General features: G+C 41.7%; 1 protein-coding gene across 8 annotated transcripts in view; it reads left to right on the top strand.

The window, feature by feature from the left end:
- The window catches only part of GRHL2 (grainyhead like transcription factor 2), a 120924-nt gene that overhangs the window by 80279 nt on the left and 22196 nt on the right, over positions 1–18449 (top strand). For all 8 annotated transcript variants that reach the window (XR_004972441.1, XR_004972442.1, XM_036337933.1 and 5 more), the window contains 3 exons: positions 13434–13592; positions 16621–16708; positions 17491–17630. Coding sequence is in view for 6 of the 8 variants with exons in the window: in XM_036337933.1 (XP_036193826.1) it covers positions 13434–13592; positions 16621–16708; positions 17491–17630 (387 nt within the window). In the remaining 2 variants the exon portion in view is untranslated. The remainder of the gene's footprint in view (positions 1–13433; positions 13593–16620; positions 16709–17490; positions 17631–18449) is intronic.

Below are 18449 nucleotides of genomic sequence, written 5' to 3' on the forward strand. Positions count from 1 at the left end.
TTACTTTAATCTAGGTTTCTAGATTCTTTGGGGTGATTAAAGAATATGGCAACCATAAGCCCAAGTGTTTGCAAGGCCACGAGTGGTTCTTGTGAGGTACTGGCTATTCTCTTTAATGCTTTCTCTAGCCTTCACCATTCTGGAACTTTCTCTGCTTGGCCCTGGTGGACATTTGAGTTTCCAGGCCTCAATCCTACCCCCTCAGACAGCCGAATATGCAGTTTACATCTTCACTGGTTTTCTGTGTTGGGGAATGTGGTGACACATGGAGGTTGACAGAGTAGAGCTGAGAGAAACAGGACCAGGATCCCCGCCAGCATTCCCTGGTTCCTTTGGCCAGGCCTTTGGCAGCAGGCCAGAGTGTGACTTGGGTTGGCACTGTGAAAGAGAGGGGCTGTGACATACTTTTGAATGCCCATAATGGCGTCCAATCTTGATCTTTGAAGATGTTTTAAAAATCATCAGAAATCACTTGGGTCCAAATATAAATACACATCAACCAGTTGGACATTACCACCTTAGGGTTAAAAATGGGATTTCTTTGTACACTTGAAACTTACATGATCCTATTAGCCAATGCCCCCCTAATACATTTAATTTAAAGAATGAGATTACTTTTCTACAAGACCGGCTTTGAAGAAGGCAGTGTCAGAAGAGACACGACATAAAATTTGAGCCACAGCAGCGTCATTTGAGAAACCAAATATCTTCCCAAGATGACTGTGCGAAAGGATAGTTTTTATTTGGATATTTAAGTTTTGGTGCATTTATTTAAAAAACAAACAACAGCCAGTATGTGGTTTTCTTACCACATATGCATCATCAAGAGCTCACTGATTTTTCCAGAGCACCTTCCCACGTGTTCCTTTTCCTGCCGACCTACATTTTACTTTCACCTCTCGTTTAGCATGAACAGAAGAAAGGATGTGAAATTCTAATCGTGTAGTTTATCTAAGGAAAAAGTTTGACCTGGGAAGGTGTTAAAACTATTAATTAGAACGAGGTTTGGAATGAACTGATTTCTGGTATCAATGGCCGCGTGAATCTGGCAGAACTATCCCCGAGTTCTTCCACCCAGAACCGGTTCTGCTGGCTGTGCCACCGTCTTCCTGCACAAATGACAGGAGCAGCAGCAATAGTCTCCAGCAGGACATTTCCCGCAGGGTCTGGACGCTGCTGTAGTGTAACAGGTGTCCCTGGGTCCCGGGCAGTGACTCAGGTGACATCTAGGGTGGGTAAGGTTGGGAGCCCCAGTCCACCCTGTTACAGCTTGGAAATTGATGGGGGATGGGCAGCAGCAGGTGACAGAGGAGAAGGCACCTGGATGCTCATCTTGGCACCGGAAGAGCTGGCTTTGTGACTTCTCCCTGCTGAGCCTCACTCTCCTCAGCTGGAAGGGAAGCAGGGATTATCAGAATAGATTATTGAGCCCTAACCGGTTTGGCTCAGTGGATAGAGCGGCGGCCTGCGGACTGAAGGGTCCCAGGTTCGATTCCGGTCAAGGGCATGTACCTTGGTTGCGGGCACAGCCTCAGTAGGGGGTGTGCAGGAGGCAGCTGATTGATGTTTCTCTCTCATCGATGTTTCTAATTCTATTCCTCTCTCTTCCTCTCTGTAAAAAAATCAATAAAATATATTTTAAAAAATAGATTATTGACATCAACAGGTTATTAAGGTTCCATCCATATGCTTCTAACAGGAGCCCTGCTGTGGTACCTTCTTTCACATGACTCCCATTCCCAGGGTTATTGCAGACTTTCTTTCTTCCCTTCGCCAAACACTGGCACCTACAAAGTAGATCGATTGGTCGCTAATCCCCAGGTTGAGGAATTCCCACGGGAGACTCCATTGGGTTACTGAAGAGCGGTGAGCTCAGGTTCCTGGCATCGAGTGCCGCTTTCTCTTTGCGATGACATCATCCCCCAGAGCAGGAGCACAGCGGGCTCCCCCTTCTCCCACATTTCCAAGCAGATTCTTGAAACCGGGCCCCTTCTTTGTGTCCAGTGCATTTTCTCTGTTCACAATGAATTCAAGCTTAAGCGAACCTCCCTGTGCTGGGCAGGCCTCTCTCCTGTGACCACAGAGAATTCCTGGAGCACTGAGATGCTCACTAGTGCTTTGAGGAACAAGCTTCCTTTTTGTGCCTTTTCGCTGGAACACCATACCCATTTCCCCCTCTCTACACTTCACCCCTCCCATGGTTTATGAACTGCCCAAGAAGGAGACTTCTTTCCATGAACCCCTTTCTAGTCCCTCTGCACCCAGCCTTTTGGGATGCTCTGGAGTCAGTGAAAATGCTCCTCCTCCCTTATACCAGCTCCGCTAACTCATCAAGCAAACAAAGAAATCCACGACTGGCCCATCCCCCTGTCTCTAAGATTTTTTTTAAAATCTATTATAATTCAGTAATATGAAAATTTTTCTCCCCTGGGGTATCCCTTGCTGCCTTATAGCCTAGCACCTCTGCCTGCAGGAGAGCCATTACCGTCTGGGGTGAGGCCTATCCTGCCCTCCTTCCGTCCTCCATGCTCCGTGTTAAGTTGTAGGAGGGGCTTTGGGGGTTGGCTAGTCCAGCCCTCTGCTCTGCAAGATCAGTGGTAAAAGTTCTTCCTGCATTTGGAGGGTTGGGAGAACTCTCAGACAGGAAGTTGTTGCAATTTTAGGGGGGCCAAGGACACAGCTAAGATATATATATATTTTCATTCCTGTTAACAAATTTTTGTGGTAAGATTGGAGATAGGCAAGATAGACCTGGATGGGATGGGGTGGGGAGCAGAGAGGCTGAGCCATGTCGTAAATCGTTTTCCTGTGCATCTCAGATTCTCATTCCACTAAGTATCAACTTTCTACATACCAGGCGCTGCGCGATTGGCAAGTGCAAAAGTGGGCTTTGAACCCACGTCCCTCTGAGTCCAGAGTCCATGCTCTTAACCGTCCCAATAGAGGGTAATCCGCAATCTTTTTAGGCCAAAGCATGCTATGATGTGCTTTCTCAAAGAAATCTATAGGGTACAATGTATGTAGTTCCTGAAAGAAAGAAAACAAATGAACAGCACCATTTTCTTTAGCAAAGCAGTTCAATCAAGTCACCCGGCTTTTGCTACCCTCTGTCGGTCCCCTGCCCACTAAGATGGCCTTGCTGGTCCAACACCTCTAGCACACACGCCTCTCCCCATCCATGTCTTTGGTTGCCCTATTACATTACCTGTCAATATCATACTAGTACATATTATTGACCAGAGTGGATTTGGGAGTGAGGACTATTAGGATTCCTTGCCATCTTCAACTGAGTGTGTGTGTGTGTGTGTGTGTGTGTGTGTGTGTTAGCCTAACATTAATGATCTCATTTGCAGAATTACTGCAATTAATACTCTTTGTATTAATTGAATATCAGTGCATGCTTTCTCATATTGACACATATCAGTGTTTTTTCTCCAAACCTTAACACATTTATTCTGCATTTCCCCCACTTATCGCTAGCTCCTTTCTCTAGTGTCCAGATTTTTACTTTTAAGTGTATTTCCATATACTTTTCTTTTATGTTTTTCCTGCTATGAACAGGGAAGACTATTCCTTACTCTTTTTTTTTTTTTTTTGCAATACTGTGCAGGAAGCACAGCATAAAAAACTTCAAAGCAAGAACAGTGATTGTTATCAGAGAAAATGAAGGTTGCAGAGGGCACACAATGACTATCTGTTTTATGTTTGCAACTTAAGAAATCCAATAAACAAAACCCACATTCACCAAGCTGGTAAATTGAAAATAAATATTTATATACTAGAGGCCCAGTGCACGAATTTGTGCACGAGTAGGGTCCCTAGGCCTAGCTGGCAATTAGGGCCAATCAGGGCCTTCCCCTGGCTGCCAGCTGCCGGCCAGGGACTTCCTTGATTCTGCACCGCCCCCTGGTGGTCAGCACACATCATAGCAAGCAGTTGAACTCCCGAGGGGACAATTTGCATATTAGCCTTTTAATATATAGGATAAGCAATGTTTATATGTAGATTCCTCTAACTTTGGGTTCCTTTAGATCAGTGGTTCTCAACCTTCTGGCCCAGGGGTGGGCAAACTGTTTGACTTGAGGCCCACAATGGATTCTTAAACTGGACTCAGAAGAAGGATCTGTGGCCGTGTTTCCCGACGTTGCCATGTTAACACTGCTGCTGGTGAAGGAGTGGAGGGGAGAACAAGAGAACCCTCCGCTCTTTCGGCTCCGCGGGCCAGATAGAACAGCCGAACGGGCCAGATCCGGCCCGCGGGCCGTAGTTTGCCCACGGCTGTTCTGGCCCTTTAAATACAGTTCCTCATGTTGTGACCCAACCATAAAATTATTTTCGTTGCTACTTCATAACTGTAATGTTGCTACTGTTATGAATCGTAATGTAAATATCTGATATGCAGGATGGTCTTAGGCGACCCCTGTGAAAGGGTCGTTTGACCGCCAAAGGGGTCGTGACCCACAGGTTGAGAACCGCTACTTTAGATGCTTTCAATGAATTGGATCGACAAAGGAGATTTCATGTAAGTTTTGACATTGTGAGGAAATGCAAGGTAAGGGGACACATGCTGATATTACCTCTGGGCCGTATTTTCCTTAAATTTTTGCCTTTTTTATTGCCTTTGGGTCTGATTTTGCTCTAGTACTGAGGGAGATAGCATAAACCATCTGAGACCCAGTGTAAGGATGCGAACATGGATGTGCTAAGAGGAGTCAACTGGAGGAGCAGGAAGATAAAAGTGGAAGTTGGGACTACAAACCTCACTTCTATGGAAGCAAATTCATCCCGAAGGAAGCAAATGAAGTGGACGTGATGCCTCACAGTGCCCGTGGCCACGTGTCACAGGGCGTTGGATGGGCTCACATCATGACCTCCTTGGTGCTGTGAGACGGAACTAGCGCTACCGTGTAGGATTGCTTACTTTTTCCACATGGAGTCCAGGTTTCTTTCTTTCTTTCTATTATTTTTAAAAATCTTTATTGTTGAAAGTGTTACCTATGTCCCTCTTCTTTCCCCCATTGACCCCTTCTAGTCCACCCTCCGCCCCTGGCAGGTTTCCTTTCTTTTCTCACCGTATGGCCAATCCTTTCTCTTCCCAGGGCTGTCTTTTCAAGGTGCAACCAGTGGCCAGCAAGTCAGATGAGCTTTTTGCTCCCTCATCTGCTAATGAATAGAAAACACAGCCTCTCTGTCCTCATTACCTCAATTTTAGTCACTCAAAAGACGGGAGGGTGGAAATGGCAGTCCTTTGATTATGGCCTATGAAAGGTGGTAAATTGGAGAAAATGTAGGTGTTCTAACCTTCTCATACACCGTGAACTGTTGAGTCTCTCAGGGTGGAAAATAAGGTTATGCTGATTGAAAGGCTGACTTGAAATTCAGTACCAATTCATGGCAGATCCATTAAATTGTTCCAAATGTATTATTTCATTCCCTCCTTCTCTCTCTCTCTCTCTCTCTCTCTCTCTCTCTCTCTCTCTCTCTCTCTCTCCCTCCCTCCCTCCCTCTCAGCATTGTTGTTTTTTGGGTTTTTTTTGGTCTAAAATATTTAATCTGTGTTTATTGGGCTCCCACTGTCTGCCAAGCACAGTGCCTGAGAAAATGGGTTCTTTAGTCTGAAGAAGATATATGGATGGTTAGAGGATATTACAGGGCATCTTCCATAGTCTCAAGAGTAAAGAAGAGGCTGGGGCAGGCTCCTGGGAGGGGTCTTAAAAGGTCAGGACACACACTGTGAAGCAGGGCAAATGGCATTTTTATGTGTTTGCTGGGGCGTGGTGTAGGTGATGGAAGCTTTATAAGGGAAAGGTAAACATTTGCTGGAGTCTTTGGTATTGAACTTAAACAAAGCCATGCCTTTGTTTTAGTTTTATAAGGCAATGGATAAAGCTGGAGTCAATTCATATATAGAAGGAGTAATCTTTGCAAAGCATCTCACTGAAGATATCAACAGCTTGATCTTCTGTTAGAATGTAGAGTACCCGTGGTTTCTGACCCGAATCCTGCGTAGGGCTCTATAACGTACATGCATAAACTGTTGTGTGTGTGTAGAGAATTAGATTACAGACTTGGATTTCATAGACTGGTGTGTGTGTGTTTGTGTGCACGCGCGTGCACCATGGTTAATATTTGTTTAGTGATTACCATATACCAGGCACTCTGCCAGGTGCTTTTTATACATTATGCAGCATTTATATTTTTAAGTGGATATAATTTTTCATGGGAATAATGAAGAATGTGAAGCTCAGAGAGGTGAGCAAGCTTACCTGAGGTTGCCAGCTACCGCATAGCATCCTGGGCTGTCAGGGGAACATGTTCTTTCTACAATGCCTTTTGTAGTGGGAGGATCTAATAGTAATGTCTTCTGCATTATTTCTGGCAAAAGGGCAACCATTCCCTCAAAGCTTTATGCCTTTGACCTGGGATCAAACCTACAACCTAATTCTGTGCCCTGACTGGGAATGAAATCCAAAACCTTTTGGTGTATGGAACGATGCTCCAACCAATTGAGCCACCCAGCCAGGGCAAAAACATGAGCTCATTTTAAAGTGTCACAATACTAAGGTAAGGATAGTTATAGCTATTTAAAAAATGAGGACTAGCCGAAACTGGTTTGGCTCAGTGGATAGGGCGTCGGCCTGCGGACTGAAAGGTCCCAGGTTCGATTCCGGTGAAGGGCATGTACTTGGGTTGCGGGCACATCCCCAGTAGGAGATGTGCAGGAGGCAGCTAATCGATATTTCTCTCTCATCGATGTTTCTGACTCTCTCTCTCTCCCTTCCTCTCTGTAAAAAATCAATAAAATATATTTTTTAAAAAATAAATAAATAAAAAATAAAAAAATAAAAAAATGAGGACTAGTTAAATAACTAGTCCCAGGCGATAGTGCCAGGATTTGCACTGGCTACAGACCTTCTCTGAGCCCCTTGTACTTCTTTTTTCTTGCTGTGCTTTCCTCTCATTTTGCCTTCCTGCTTCAGAGAAAACTCTGTCTTTCTTCTTATAAAACTTCACGTGTGAGTTGATATCATTTAATCCCTGCCTCCGAAGCTCTGAGCTCCCATAACCCCTCCTATTTGGAGCCTCTTACATTCGTCCTCTCTCACTCTGTGAGTATCTCTTCCATCTGTGAAGAACACCTCTGCTGGGCCCTGCTGCCCGCTGTCCATGTTCCTGGCCATCCCTCCTTCCTCTGCCAACTTCCCAGCTGAGATGCTTCCTCTCCATCCTCATGTCCTGTCTCACTTGCCCCAGAAATCTAGTTTCCCATCTTTCCCTCCATTAGTCTGGCCTTGGGAAGGGCACAGACCCTTTTTACTTCTGAAGTTGGTGGCCTTTTCTCAGCCCTCACTCCCCTGGTCCTCTGTAACTTGGATGTCGGATACTGTGGCCATAGTTCTTGGCTTCAGTGGTACACACCCGACCTCATCAAATGTCCATTATTTGACAACCATGACACAAGTATTTTGGTTGGCTTCTTCCCTCACCAGCCTATTTCAGGCTGCTCTTAACTTCCCCAACCCAAACCCCCACTCTCCCATGAGGCTGTCTCCTTATTCCAGCTCAGGGCTCCTACGGGACATCTCCCCTGGCTGACTCATTGAGCATTCCCCTTTTCATCATGTGCTTACAGCATGTATAGTGAGTATGTACATTATTCAACAGTGAAAACTGTATACCCCTCCTTTTCTTTAAGGGCAGGGCCCTACCATAGACTTCTGTATCTCCCATAGCATCTCTGTCTATAGTATCTTCCATAGTGTGTGTTTGTGTGTGTGTGTGTGTGTGTGTGTGTGTGTGTGTGTGTGTGTATTTGGTGCTCAATTTAGGTTTGTTGATAAACAGACAGGTAATATTTTTTGAGTATAAATCTGGCCAGCACAGCTAACCCTGCTTATTATCTTGACAGATACAGCCATTACAAGCAATTTCAACTCCTAAGAGGTTTTGCTTAGGAAAGCAAGAGCATAGATAAAGAGGGAAATGCGTATTTAGAAAAGTAATGTTATCTTACCTCATTGGACAAATATTTGTTGAGTATCTACTGTGGGCCTGGTACTGGGACTAGATTGAGTTTGGGGTAGACAAGGGCCCTCTTCTTATGGGCTATAGCCTCGTGGAGCAGACAGATAATTAAGCACTAGACAGATAAACAACAAACTAAATCCAAATAGTGTTAAGTGCTATGAAGAAAATAGAACAGAGCAGGTTGACGGAGTGTGTTACTGGTCGTGGGCGGATGGGAGGAGGAGGCAGAAGACAACTCCAGCTAGGGCGGTCAAGGAAGAACTGAGATTGGACTGAAATCTGAATGAGGAAGAGTGGCAATGTGATGATATGTGGGGACAGCACTGGAGGCAGAGGGCGGAACAAATGGCAAAGGCTGTCAATTGGGAACACGCTTCGCATGTACTGGAAGTGGAAAAAATTGGGTACTAAAAGAATATAGATAGCTGGTAGGCTATGTGAGTAAGCCACATGTGTATGTGTATGTGTATGCTTTTCTCCTGAAGTGTCTATAGGAGAAAATAGAGAAATACACTATCAGGTTTTAAATCATTTCCTAAAAGTGCCATATAAATGGAGGCGTCAGGGAATCTAGGAGATTCTTAGATCCTCAACAAAATTGCAAGCTCTCTGAGGGCAGGGGATCTAATCTGGCCTGCCATTCTTGTTCCCACTTCCTAGCATAATGTCAGGCCCTTGATAAATAATTGGTGAATTAATGCAAGAAGAAACAAATGAATGCCCAAGACTGAGATTTCACTTGTTAACATTATCTACCTTTAGTCTGTCTCTCTGTCTTATTTGGCATTGCATCTGCACCCAAATACAATTGTATAAAATAGAAGAAAAATGCTGAAAATGCAAGAAAACCGTCTTGAAGGCCTTTGATAATGCTAAGAACCAAGGAGAAAAGAGAGTAAGGATATTGGCAAGAGCACACTGATGTGTTTATATATTGTGTTTTAGAGTGGAAATGCTGATTTTATGACCCTGTAATTTGGAGCTAATGCACGTGCCACTTCTTGGAAAAGAGTCTCAACCTTAGGAAATAAAGAGCTTTCATAGTCTTTGATCAAAGAGGTCTTCTTGAAAATGCAAGATGCACTTGTTTAAAGAGAAAAATACTTTCCATCAACTCATGGATGTTATGATATTTGAAATTTCAAATTGCTTTGTAAATCAAAGATCAGCCCATTTCTTTTAATGGCAAGCTCTCAGAAAAATCTTGGGTGTTAATAATCAACTTAATGTAGCAATTCTAAAGCTCATCATTGACCTGTGTTTATTTTAATAAATCTTACTACATGTAGTGCACAACCGAGAGGTATTATAACCTGGGCAAAGACACTGATCTTGTGTAGAAGCCACCAAATGGGAATTGTAATTCACGTGTAAAAAACGATTTTATTTTTAAAATGTCAATTGTCATGAGACTGCCCCTATTTCTGGAAAGGTCTTGGTACATCTTGAAACAATTTTTCTACCTGACTCAATCCTTGATCCAGTGACAAAATTAAAATTGCATCTGTTATCTGCTCGCATACACCTGTTTTCATGAATATTTTTCTAAAAACTATGTACTGTCAGAATTATAGGAGAACAAATAACGGAGGTTTTGAAAATATCGTAGGAACATACATAACATTCATAACTCTCGGGTGACAGACCAATTGTTCATGGCATTTATATGCTCTTTACATAATCAGGGCTCCTATGAAGCTAAACAGAATTTTCCGTGCTTGGCATTTGGATGAACATCTGGTGGGGGAAAGCATACCTTTCGCTAAGTTTCTGTAATACACATTTACAAACAGTGCTTTGTAGATAAACTTCCAAGAAATTTGATCTCACATTTGCCTGCTGTGCCTGGAGCTGGGACATGGTTGGGTTTGCAAGATGAAACAAATGAATGCTTATCAGTTCCCCAGCCAAGGTTTTAGTTAATGTGCTGCCGTGCCTTCCCACCCCCACCCCCTGCCCCAACTGCAGTTAAAGTTCAACTATTTGGGTTTTGAGTGCACCACAGCGAGACTACGATTGATACCATCGGGTACTGAAACTGCTTTGCTATTGGGTCAGGCAGCCAGGCAAGAGGAAAACGGTGCCAATCCTGTTATATATTCCTGCCTCTAAGGATGGCTCTGGGAGGCCCACACCATTTAGCAAAGGAGACCGATTCTTGTGTTGTTTACTTTTTATAGAATCAGGATGGCATGAGTCAAAGCAAGCCCATTGGACCTTCTACTCAGGACCTCTCGCTATTAAGAGGACCCAGTCTAAGTGTCTCCCGGTAAAGTCTAGTGTATGATAGCTCATTTGACCTTTAAAGACCTTCTCTACTGGGTGGCTGATTGTTATTGCTCCTCCAAGAAGGATTTAGTCTATTTGTTGTAGTGTGTTGCCAGTAAGCATCTGTTATTTCAGCGGCTCCGTCCTGCCGAAGAGGCCTTTGTAAGTATACACATTCCATCAGCCCAGCTCTCTCAGTTGAGAGGTGGAGCTGACAAGGCCACAATGAATAGTGTTTCCTGCCTGTTGAGTGATATATGGATAAATCAGTGAGCCAACCGTGAGTCCGAATAGCTTAGGAAATATTCATCAGAACACCTTTCTCCTCTGGCTTCTGCACTACAAGGCGGGCTTTCTGAGGAGTGGAACAATAGCCAGTGTGGTTCGAGGCCCCAGTAGATTACAACACCAGCTGGGGGATTTGTATATGAAATACGTGGTCAAAATTAAGGACAACTGCATTGTTCACTAGAGTGATCATTTGATTTGCTGACATAAAGTTATGTTTACACATTCGGGCCAAGGTAATCCCATTGCCAGTAATAATAGTTTTACAAAGGCAAGTGTTCCTAGGAAAGTATGCTTTTATTTTTTGACCTAAAGATCAGCATGTGATGAAGTTATAATCTCTGGAGCACCATCATCCCTCTCTCCATCTAGCCTCTGACTTCTCTGTTTGCCCGGGTCATAATCAGTGCATTTATGCTAGTACTTTGCACAGCCTCAGGGACATGGTAGGTATTTAAAAATAATTTTGTGCCATGAATGAATGTTCTTCTGCAGTTAAGGCATCTCCAGGAGCAATAGAAAGACGTTTCTGTCTACTTTCGCCAGGGACGTTCAATAGGAGAATCAGGCATGGCATACATACTCTTCTTAGTAGTCTTTATCACTCAGTCCCCTGAATCACTTGGCATCTGCATTCTTAATCACTGGTTTTCTCTACCATTCCCAAATAAACAAGCATTTGTGGAATTCCTGGTCTTATCCCAGTGCTGTGTGGGTTTTGTATTTTACTCGTGTCCTCGGGGTCAGCGTTCTGTCCTGTGTTCTCAGAGTCTCTGTATACGTCTCTCTTTGGAGTGCCTTGACCACCCTTTGTGGTCATAGCTGGATTCCTCACCTGTTTTCCCTTTGGACTGTCAGCTCCGTGAGGCAGGGGTCTGGATTCCTTCTCTATCCGCAGTGTCTAACATTGTGTTTGACCCACTGTGGGTGTGTGTTGATGTTTATAGGATAAATGAATGAGTGAACCAATAACAGGAATGAATGAAATGAAATGAATGGTTAAGTCATCTCTAGGCACTTGTTTTCAGATGTTGGCTAGAAGAGTGAGAGCCTGTGGCACAAGGCACAAGGTTGTTGTAATTAGCATGTTATTAAGACCTGTCACCTGGCCTTGCCTGCTATTGGTGTGTGGTGCCTCGCTAGTGTGTTTCTTATTGCCAAGTAAGGAGCTTAAAAATAAAATGAAAAATGATCCTTACGTAGACATAGCACTAAAAATTAGATATCTGGTTGTATAAGTTTCCAAAAGCCTACAGGCATTGAACTTGAAATTAATTACATCAGACCTGGTAGTTAAATCAAAAATTTGAATGGCATTTAAAATGCAGTTTGGGTCAGATAATACATTTGATGAAATGGCTCTCAGAATAAAGAAATGTATAACTTTAAAACAATGAGTGATTTAAAGTTTTATGTTAAGTAAAAATAATACATGTGGTATTAAAGGAAAAACAGTACCAAGAGTATATAATACGCATACCCAGTTTTTCCCAGAGACAACTCTTACTATTTATATAGTTACCACATAAATCTAGGTACTGTACTCATACCTCTATTCTATGATAAATCAACTTTAAATGACATGTATTGACATCTACCTACACTCCTCCCTCTATTGCTCCCAGTATTTTATAATAAAGTTATATTTTTAGTTCTTCTGTTGGTCAGTACTGTACTCTTTAAGAATTTACTTGAGTTTCCTTTTCTTTTTTTTAATTTATATAATTTCTGTTCTGTTTCTTTTTTTTAAAATATATTTTATTGATTTTTTACAGAGAAAAAGGGAGAGAGATAGAGAGTTAGAAACATCGATGAGAGAGAAACATCGATCAGCTGCCTCCTGCACATCTCCCACTGGGGATGTGCCCGCAACCCAGGTACATGCCCTTGACCGGAATCGAACCCGGGACCCTTGGGTTCGCAGGCCGACGCTCTATCCACTGAGCCAAACCGGTTTCGGCTTGAGTTTCCTTTTCTTTTTTTTAATTTATATAATTTCTGTTCTGTTTCTTGATGCCCTGTGTTGTAAACTGAAGATGCTGGTGCCTTTACTACATTTCTTTCTTCCTGTTTCGTGTCTTACCTTCTCCAGCTCCTCTTTTATCTTTTCACTTCTTCTATAATAGTATTTACATTCTGATTTAAAAGGAAAATTGAAAACCAAAGACATTAAGGGACTTGCCTGAGGTTTCTTAGCTGGTTAGAGCTGGGATTAAAACCTGGGGGGTTGACTCCCAATCTAGTGGACTTTTTACAGATAAGCTCATCAAATGTTTGTTGACTGCCCATTCTCCTCCATGTACTATATTAGGTACCAGTAATACCAAAATGATAAGAAATGGTCTCAAATCTTATACTTAATAGTCAAGTAGGAAGACTAGATATGTAAACAAATAACTACATTTCATTATAATAATGCTCCAGGGAAGCTGTTATCTAGTTTGGGTTTGGGTTGTGTGTTTTTGTATTCCATTGATCATACATTAGAGAAATTGATATAACTATTAGAAGTTACAGCTTTAACATGTTAAGGAAGTAATGTTTTACCCAGCTAATGTATGCATGTTTGAAAAATAAGTAAGATCTTGCTGATATACTCTAAGGAAAGTAATTTTAATGGTCTGTTTTATATCAAATATGAAAGCAAAAACTTTTATATATTTATAAATTATGCACTCTATCATGTTTTATATGCTCAACCTGTTCTTATGTCATACTATCCAACTATTCTTCAGTTATCCTTATATATGCATTTAGTATTTTGATTTCCAGTCTAAGACTTACGTATTTTTTAATAGACCTTTCTTATGGTGATTTATGAACTTATTTTTTCTTTCTTCCTCCCTTAGATCTTCATCACTGTGAATTGCCTGAGTACAGATTTCTCTTCCCAAAAAGGGGTGAAAGGACTTCCTTTGATGATTCAGATTGATACATACAGTTATAATAATCGTAGTAATAAACCCATTCATAGAGCTTATTGCCAGATCAAGGTCTTCTGCGACAAAGTGAGTAAAGATGACAGTTTGTCATAAAGGTATCTTTGTTATTAGATATTACTTTTAATGACATTTTTCCCTTGTCACCTTTTCTTGTCTAGTGGTGTCAGAATAATCACCTTATCAATCATAGTGGGAGTGGTAATCTTTCATTCTCAATTCCTATTAGATATCTAGGGAGTCATCAACCAACTCTATTTTTAGTCAGTCATTTTTACCACTCATTTAATGACTAATTGACACTATTGTGCTGAGTCTGATTCACTTATCATAGATTAGTAGTTTTTAGTGGATGTAGGTCCTGTCTTAGAACATATCAATGTAACCTTTGTTATTCTTTGGGGTTAGTGGAATCTTGTTTAGAGGTTTTTGGAACAGAGATGGCTTCTATAAAATAAGTTCATTAGTAAACATGCACTCAGGAGGAGACATTGTTTTTGAATCTCCCTGAATCCCATAAGAGACAAAGCAATTAGAATAGCTAAGATTAAAATCCCATGGTTATGTGACAAGAGGTCTGTACACATCCCAAATATGAGTGGCATGAACAATTTCAAGACTTGTGTGATATCAGCATCCACAGGGAAAGCAAAGGGGCCACTTGATTGTCAAAGACCAGGACACCTACAGAAGTGACCCAAGGTACTCGCTGGAGAGTGAGGTGGGGCATCTGAGGTCTACCGTGCCATTAAAATGTCTGAAAGTCCTGGTTTACCAGTGATAGAGTGTACGGAGAAGTGGGTTTCTGGGAGCAGAGAGTGGAGATAGTCACAAGAAGAGAGGAAGAAATACATGAACTAGAACTGCACTGGGTTTGTGGGCAGGCAGCACAGTGGTAAATATAAAAAATCTAGTGGCAATATCTAAAATATCTAATAGCCTTTCAGGTTGTGACGATTTTGGTGAGTGCCCATCATCCAGCCGTCACTCCCAGGGACAGTGAGTTGCCTCCATGACACAGAGGCCAGTGAAGTAATAGAAATGGTTGTGTCGATGAGAAGAACCCCCTAACATACCAAGGAAAAAATGGACGAGGGTCATGACATAGGCAATCATAAAAAAACACACAAATGGTTTGAATGAAAACAAGGAGATGTATTTTTTTGCTGATCACATTGGCTTTTAAAAAAGCAGATTCCCAATTCTGGCCAAAGTAAGGCCATGACACAATTGGAATTTGTGGTCAATGAGGGTATAAAGGAGTAGCTTTGGGGCTAATGCTTACATGGCACTTATTCTATGCCACGTGAGTTCTGAGAGTTTTATGTACATAAGATTTAAAATTTAAAAGTTATAATATTTTAACCAGATATTTTAAATATGCATTTTATGTTAAAAAAAACTTACTATTCATTCTTATAAAAATATAATTATTTTACAGTGCTTTACTTTTAAGTTTTGAGTTGTCATTGATATACATAAACCACAGAAATTTATAGCAAGAGGAGACTAAAAATATAGAAATATTTGCTTAGGAGGTCTCTTCAAGATATATCAAGGTTTTGTAGAGTTTTGATGTTTAGATAACATAATATTTTCAGAATATTATAAAGTTAATTAACTGTTAAATGCACAGACATCACTTTTTGTACTTGAATCATTGTAGATTAAGGATTCAACACTTTATATTGCAAGTATTTTCACCAATCTGTCCCTTGGCTTTGAAATAATTTATTTTTGCATAATAGTAGGATAATTTTAACACTACCAAATCTGTCTTTTGTGTGTGGTGATTTGGGGGTCAGTTTCTAAAAGGTTAGAGGATGCTGGCCAGTTCACGCTTCAGTGCTCCTTGAATATGCTGCCACACAGGGGAGGGACTGTAAATGCGAAACTGAAATGTAGTATGAGGATGTCTATCTGGTTTTCACCTGTTTAGAGTATCATGAAAACATGAGTGCAGACGAATTCTTCTGCATCAAAAATGAAGAGAGAGAAAGGAAAAGGAAACTTTTGAAACATTGGTATTTCGGGTTGAGAAGTGGAAACTGAGTTAGTAAAGCTGACATAGAAAATTGAAAGAGATGAGAGGATGATCAGGGAATCCTCAAAAGCCAAAAGGAAAGAGATAAAAGGTGATTTGGAAGAGACACCAATGAAAAAATCAGGTTACAAGGAACAGAGGAGCAAAAGGAAGAGAATAAACCAAACTTTAAAAAAATGAGAGAGAGAGAGAGAGAGAGAGAGAGAGAGAGAGAGAGAGAGAGAGAGAGAGAGAGAGAAAGGAAGGAAGGAAGGAAGGAAGGAAGGAAGGAAGGAAGGAAGGAAGGAAGGAAGGAAAGAAGGAAGAAAAAGATCGATGTGAGAAACATTGGTTGTCCAGACGGGGGATCGAACCTGCAACCTGACCAGGAATTGAACCTACCACCTTTTGGTGTATGGGATGATGCTCCAATCAACTGAGCCATACCAGCCAGGGCTAGACCAAACTTTTTTCTATTTGGTTCAATGAGCACCATCTCCAAGACCATACGAACATATCAAAAAAAAACATAAAATTGTATTGTATGTACAAAGTAATCTTATAGCCTGTCAAGTTTCCTTATGCCCTCCCCCATTTCCATTACTGTATGATTTTAAAAAGCATAATCACACACATTTCCATTGCTGTATGACCACAGCAAGCAAAGGAAAAATTTTATAGGGAGCTCACAATAACTTTAATGCCCTCTCTGTGTCTAGGAATGAAGGTAATGGGCCAAGGCTTCATCTTAGGACATTTATTATAATTAGTAAGTTATTTACGTGACTTCACTGGGACAGGGAACAGGGTCTGGTCTTTCTGTAGGGATTCAAAGCTGAAGTTGTGTAGATAGTCAAGATACCAAAAAAGAGAAAAATCTAGGGGAAGTGAGATCCCTCAGCCTTCAGAACTGAGCCTGACTTCACTGGAGGGATGGAAACGGGACTGCTTGCTCTCATTCTTCCCTTGTTTTGTCTCTTGTCCCTATGATTTGCATGCAGTATCATGATAGATGTGTTTTTGTGTGCTGTGATAACATCCCTGGCATTGTCTGTATTTGTCTTCCCCTCTCAGGGAGCAGAAAGAAAAATCCGAGACGAAGAGAGGAAGCAGAACAGGAAGAAGGGGAAAGGCCAGGCCTCCCAAACCCAGTGCAACAATTGTGAGTGTCACTGAAAAGGGATGGACTCCCCTGGGCCCACTAGGGAGCAGGTGGAAAGAAGTGGGCTGCGGGCGAAACTACAGACATGCAAGGGATTACTTGCTTTCCCTAGAGTCAATTGTCCCTGCGAAAAGCAAATAGAATCAATGATCACAGAGTGTTTGCGCTAGGAGGGACTTTGTAATATCATTGAGACCAACACTTTCCGTTTACAGACAAGAAATCTTAGGACACAGAGAGGGATGGGGAGCTGGGTGAAAAAGGAAAAGGGATTAAATAAACAAGCAAACAAATAAAAAACTCATAGACATAGACAACAGTATGGTGATTACTAGAGGGAAAAGGGGATGGGGTTAAAAGAGGGTAGAGAGGCGATCAATGGTGATGGAAGGAGACTTGACTTTGGGTGGTGAACACACAATACAATATACAGGTGGTGCATTATACAATTGTACACTTGACACCTATATAATGTTATTAACCTGTGTCAGCCCAATAAAGTCAATAAGAATTTTTAAAAATAAACCTAGGACACATAGAGGGACGGGGGGGGGGGGTGGGGGGGCGGGCAGGAGGGGAACAGCAGTCCACCCCAGGAGTGCTCACTCGAAGTTTGAGCTCCTTCTGTTGGTTTGGCAGTGGGAAAGGGGGTGGGGGTCATTATTGGCACTTGGAAAGCTTCGTAGGAGAAAGTCATGAAATGTAGCTAAGACTAGAGCTTACATTTGAGAGTTCTTAGTCATGTGTAACCCTCTGAATTTTGGGTTTTCTAACACATCCAGCCTCTGATGGAAAGTTGGCAGCGATACCTTTACAAAAGAAGAGTGACATCACCTATTTCAAAACGATGCCTGATCTGCACTCGCAGCCGGTCCTCTTCATCCCTGATGTTCACTTTGCAAACCTGCAGAGGACAGGACAGGTATGAGCCACCTGCTAATGTCTACTTGCTATCCGTCTACTTGCCACCCATCCGCGGGGCTGGTAGAGCCTTAAGATAGAATCACTTCAGACAGCGTTGACCTTGAAAATAAAACAGACACTGTGCATTCGGCAGTCCGTCAATTCCTCCTGGAAATGGATTTTCGTACAAAGGAATGTCTCAAGGGAGGAAACCAATTACTAAGGGGAAGAAGAGAATGAGCTGATATGGCAAAGTGTTGGCAAAGCAACGGAAGGAAGAAAGTTAGAAGAAGGCTGATAACCTGTAAGAAGTTTTGTTAGTTTCCTCACATGGGATTGGCCTGATGCAGTAGAGCCCCACCTAATGGTGGGAGATTGAACTGTGCCTATAACTTCATCAATTTGCAAAATTCTGTATTTAAACAAAACCCTATCAACAATTTTCCCCTTAGTAAATTAACAGTTTCCATTAAATAGCTAAATCATTTTACACCCAAAGAAAAATGGTATTGTAGACAAGCCTTTGAAAAAGCAATTCCTGTCTTCTAGGTATAGCTACAAGTGAAACGAAAGAACTAATATTAAAATAACATAAACATCTAATAACTAATTCATTATGGTAGTTCAGGTTGATGGAATATTATGTGGTCACTAAAGTTATGATGATAGAAACTGTAGCAAAATGGGAACTAGTTATGATAATGTTCAGTGAAAAAAAAGTAGAATACCTTTTGTTCTTTACAGTGATTCCAAATATGTATCTGAACTTAAGGGGAACAAGGACAGTTATAACACTTGATAAAAGAGTGGTGATATATGGCTGATTTTTTGTTTCTGT

The sequence above is a fragment of the Myotis myotis genome, unplaced genomic scaffold, assembly GCF_014108235.1.
Source record: "Myotis myotis isolate mMyoMyo1 unplaced genomic scaffold, mMyoMyo1.p scaffold_m19_p_16, whole genome shotgun sequence".
In the NCBI taxonomy this organism is placed as follows: Eukaryota; Metazoa; Chordata; class Mammalia; order Chiroptera; family Vespertilionidae; genus Myotis; species Myotis myotis.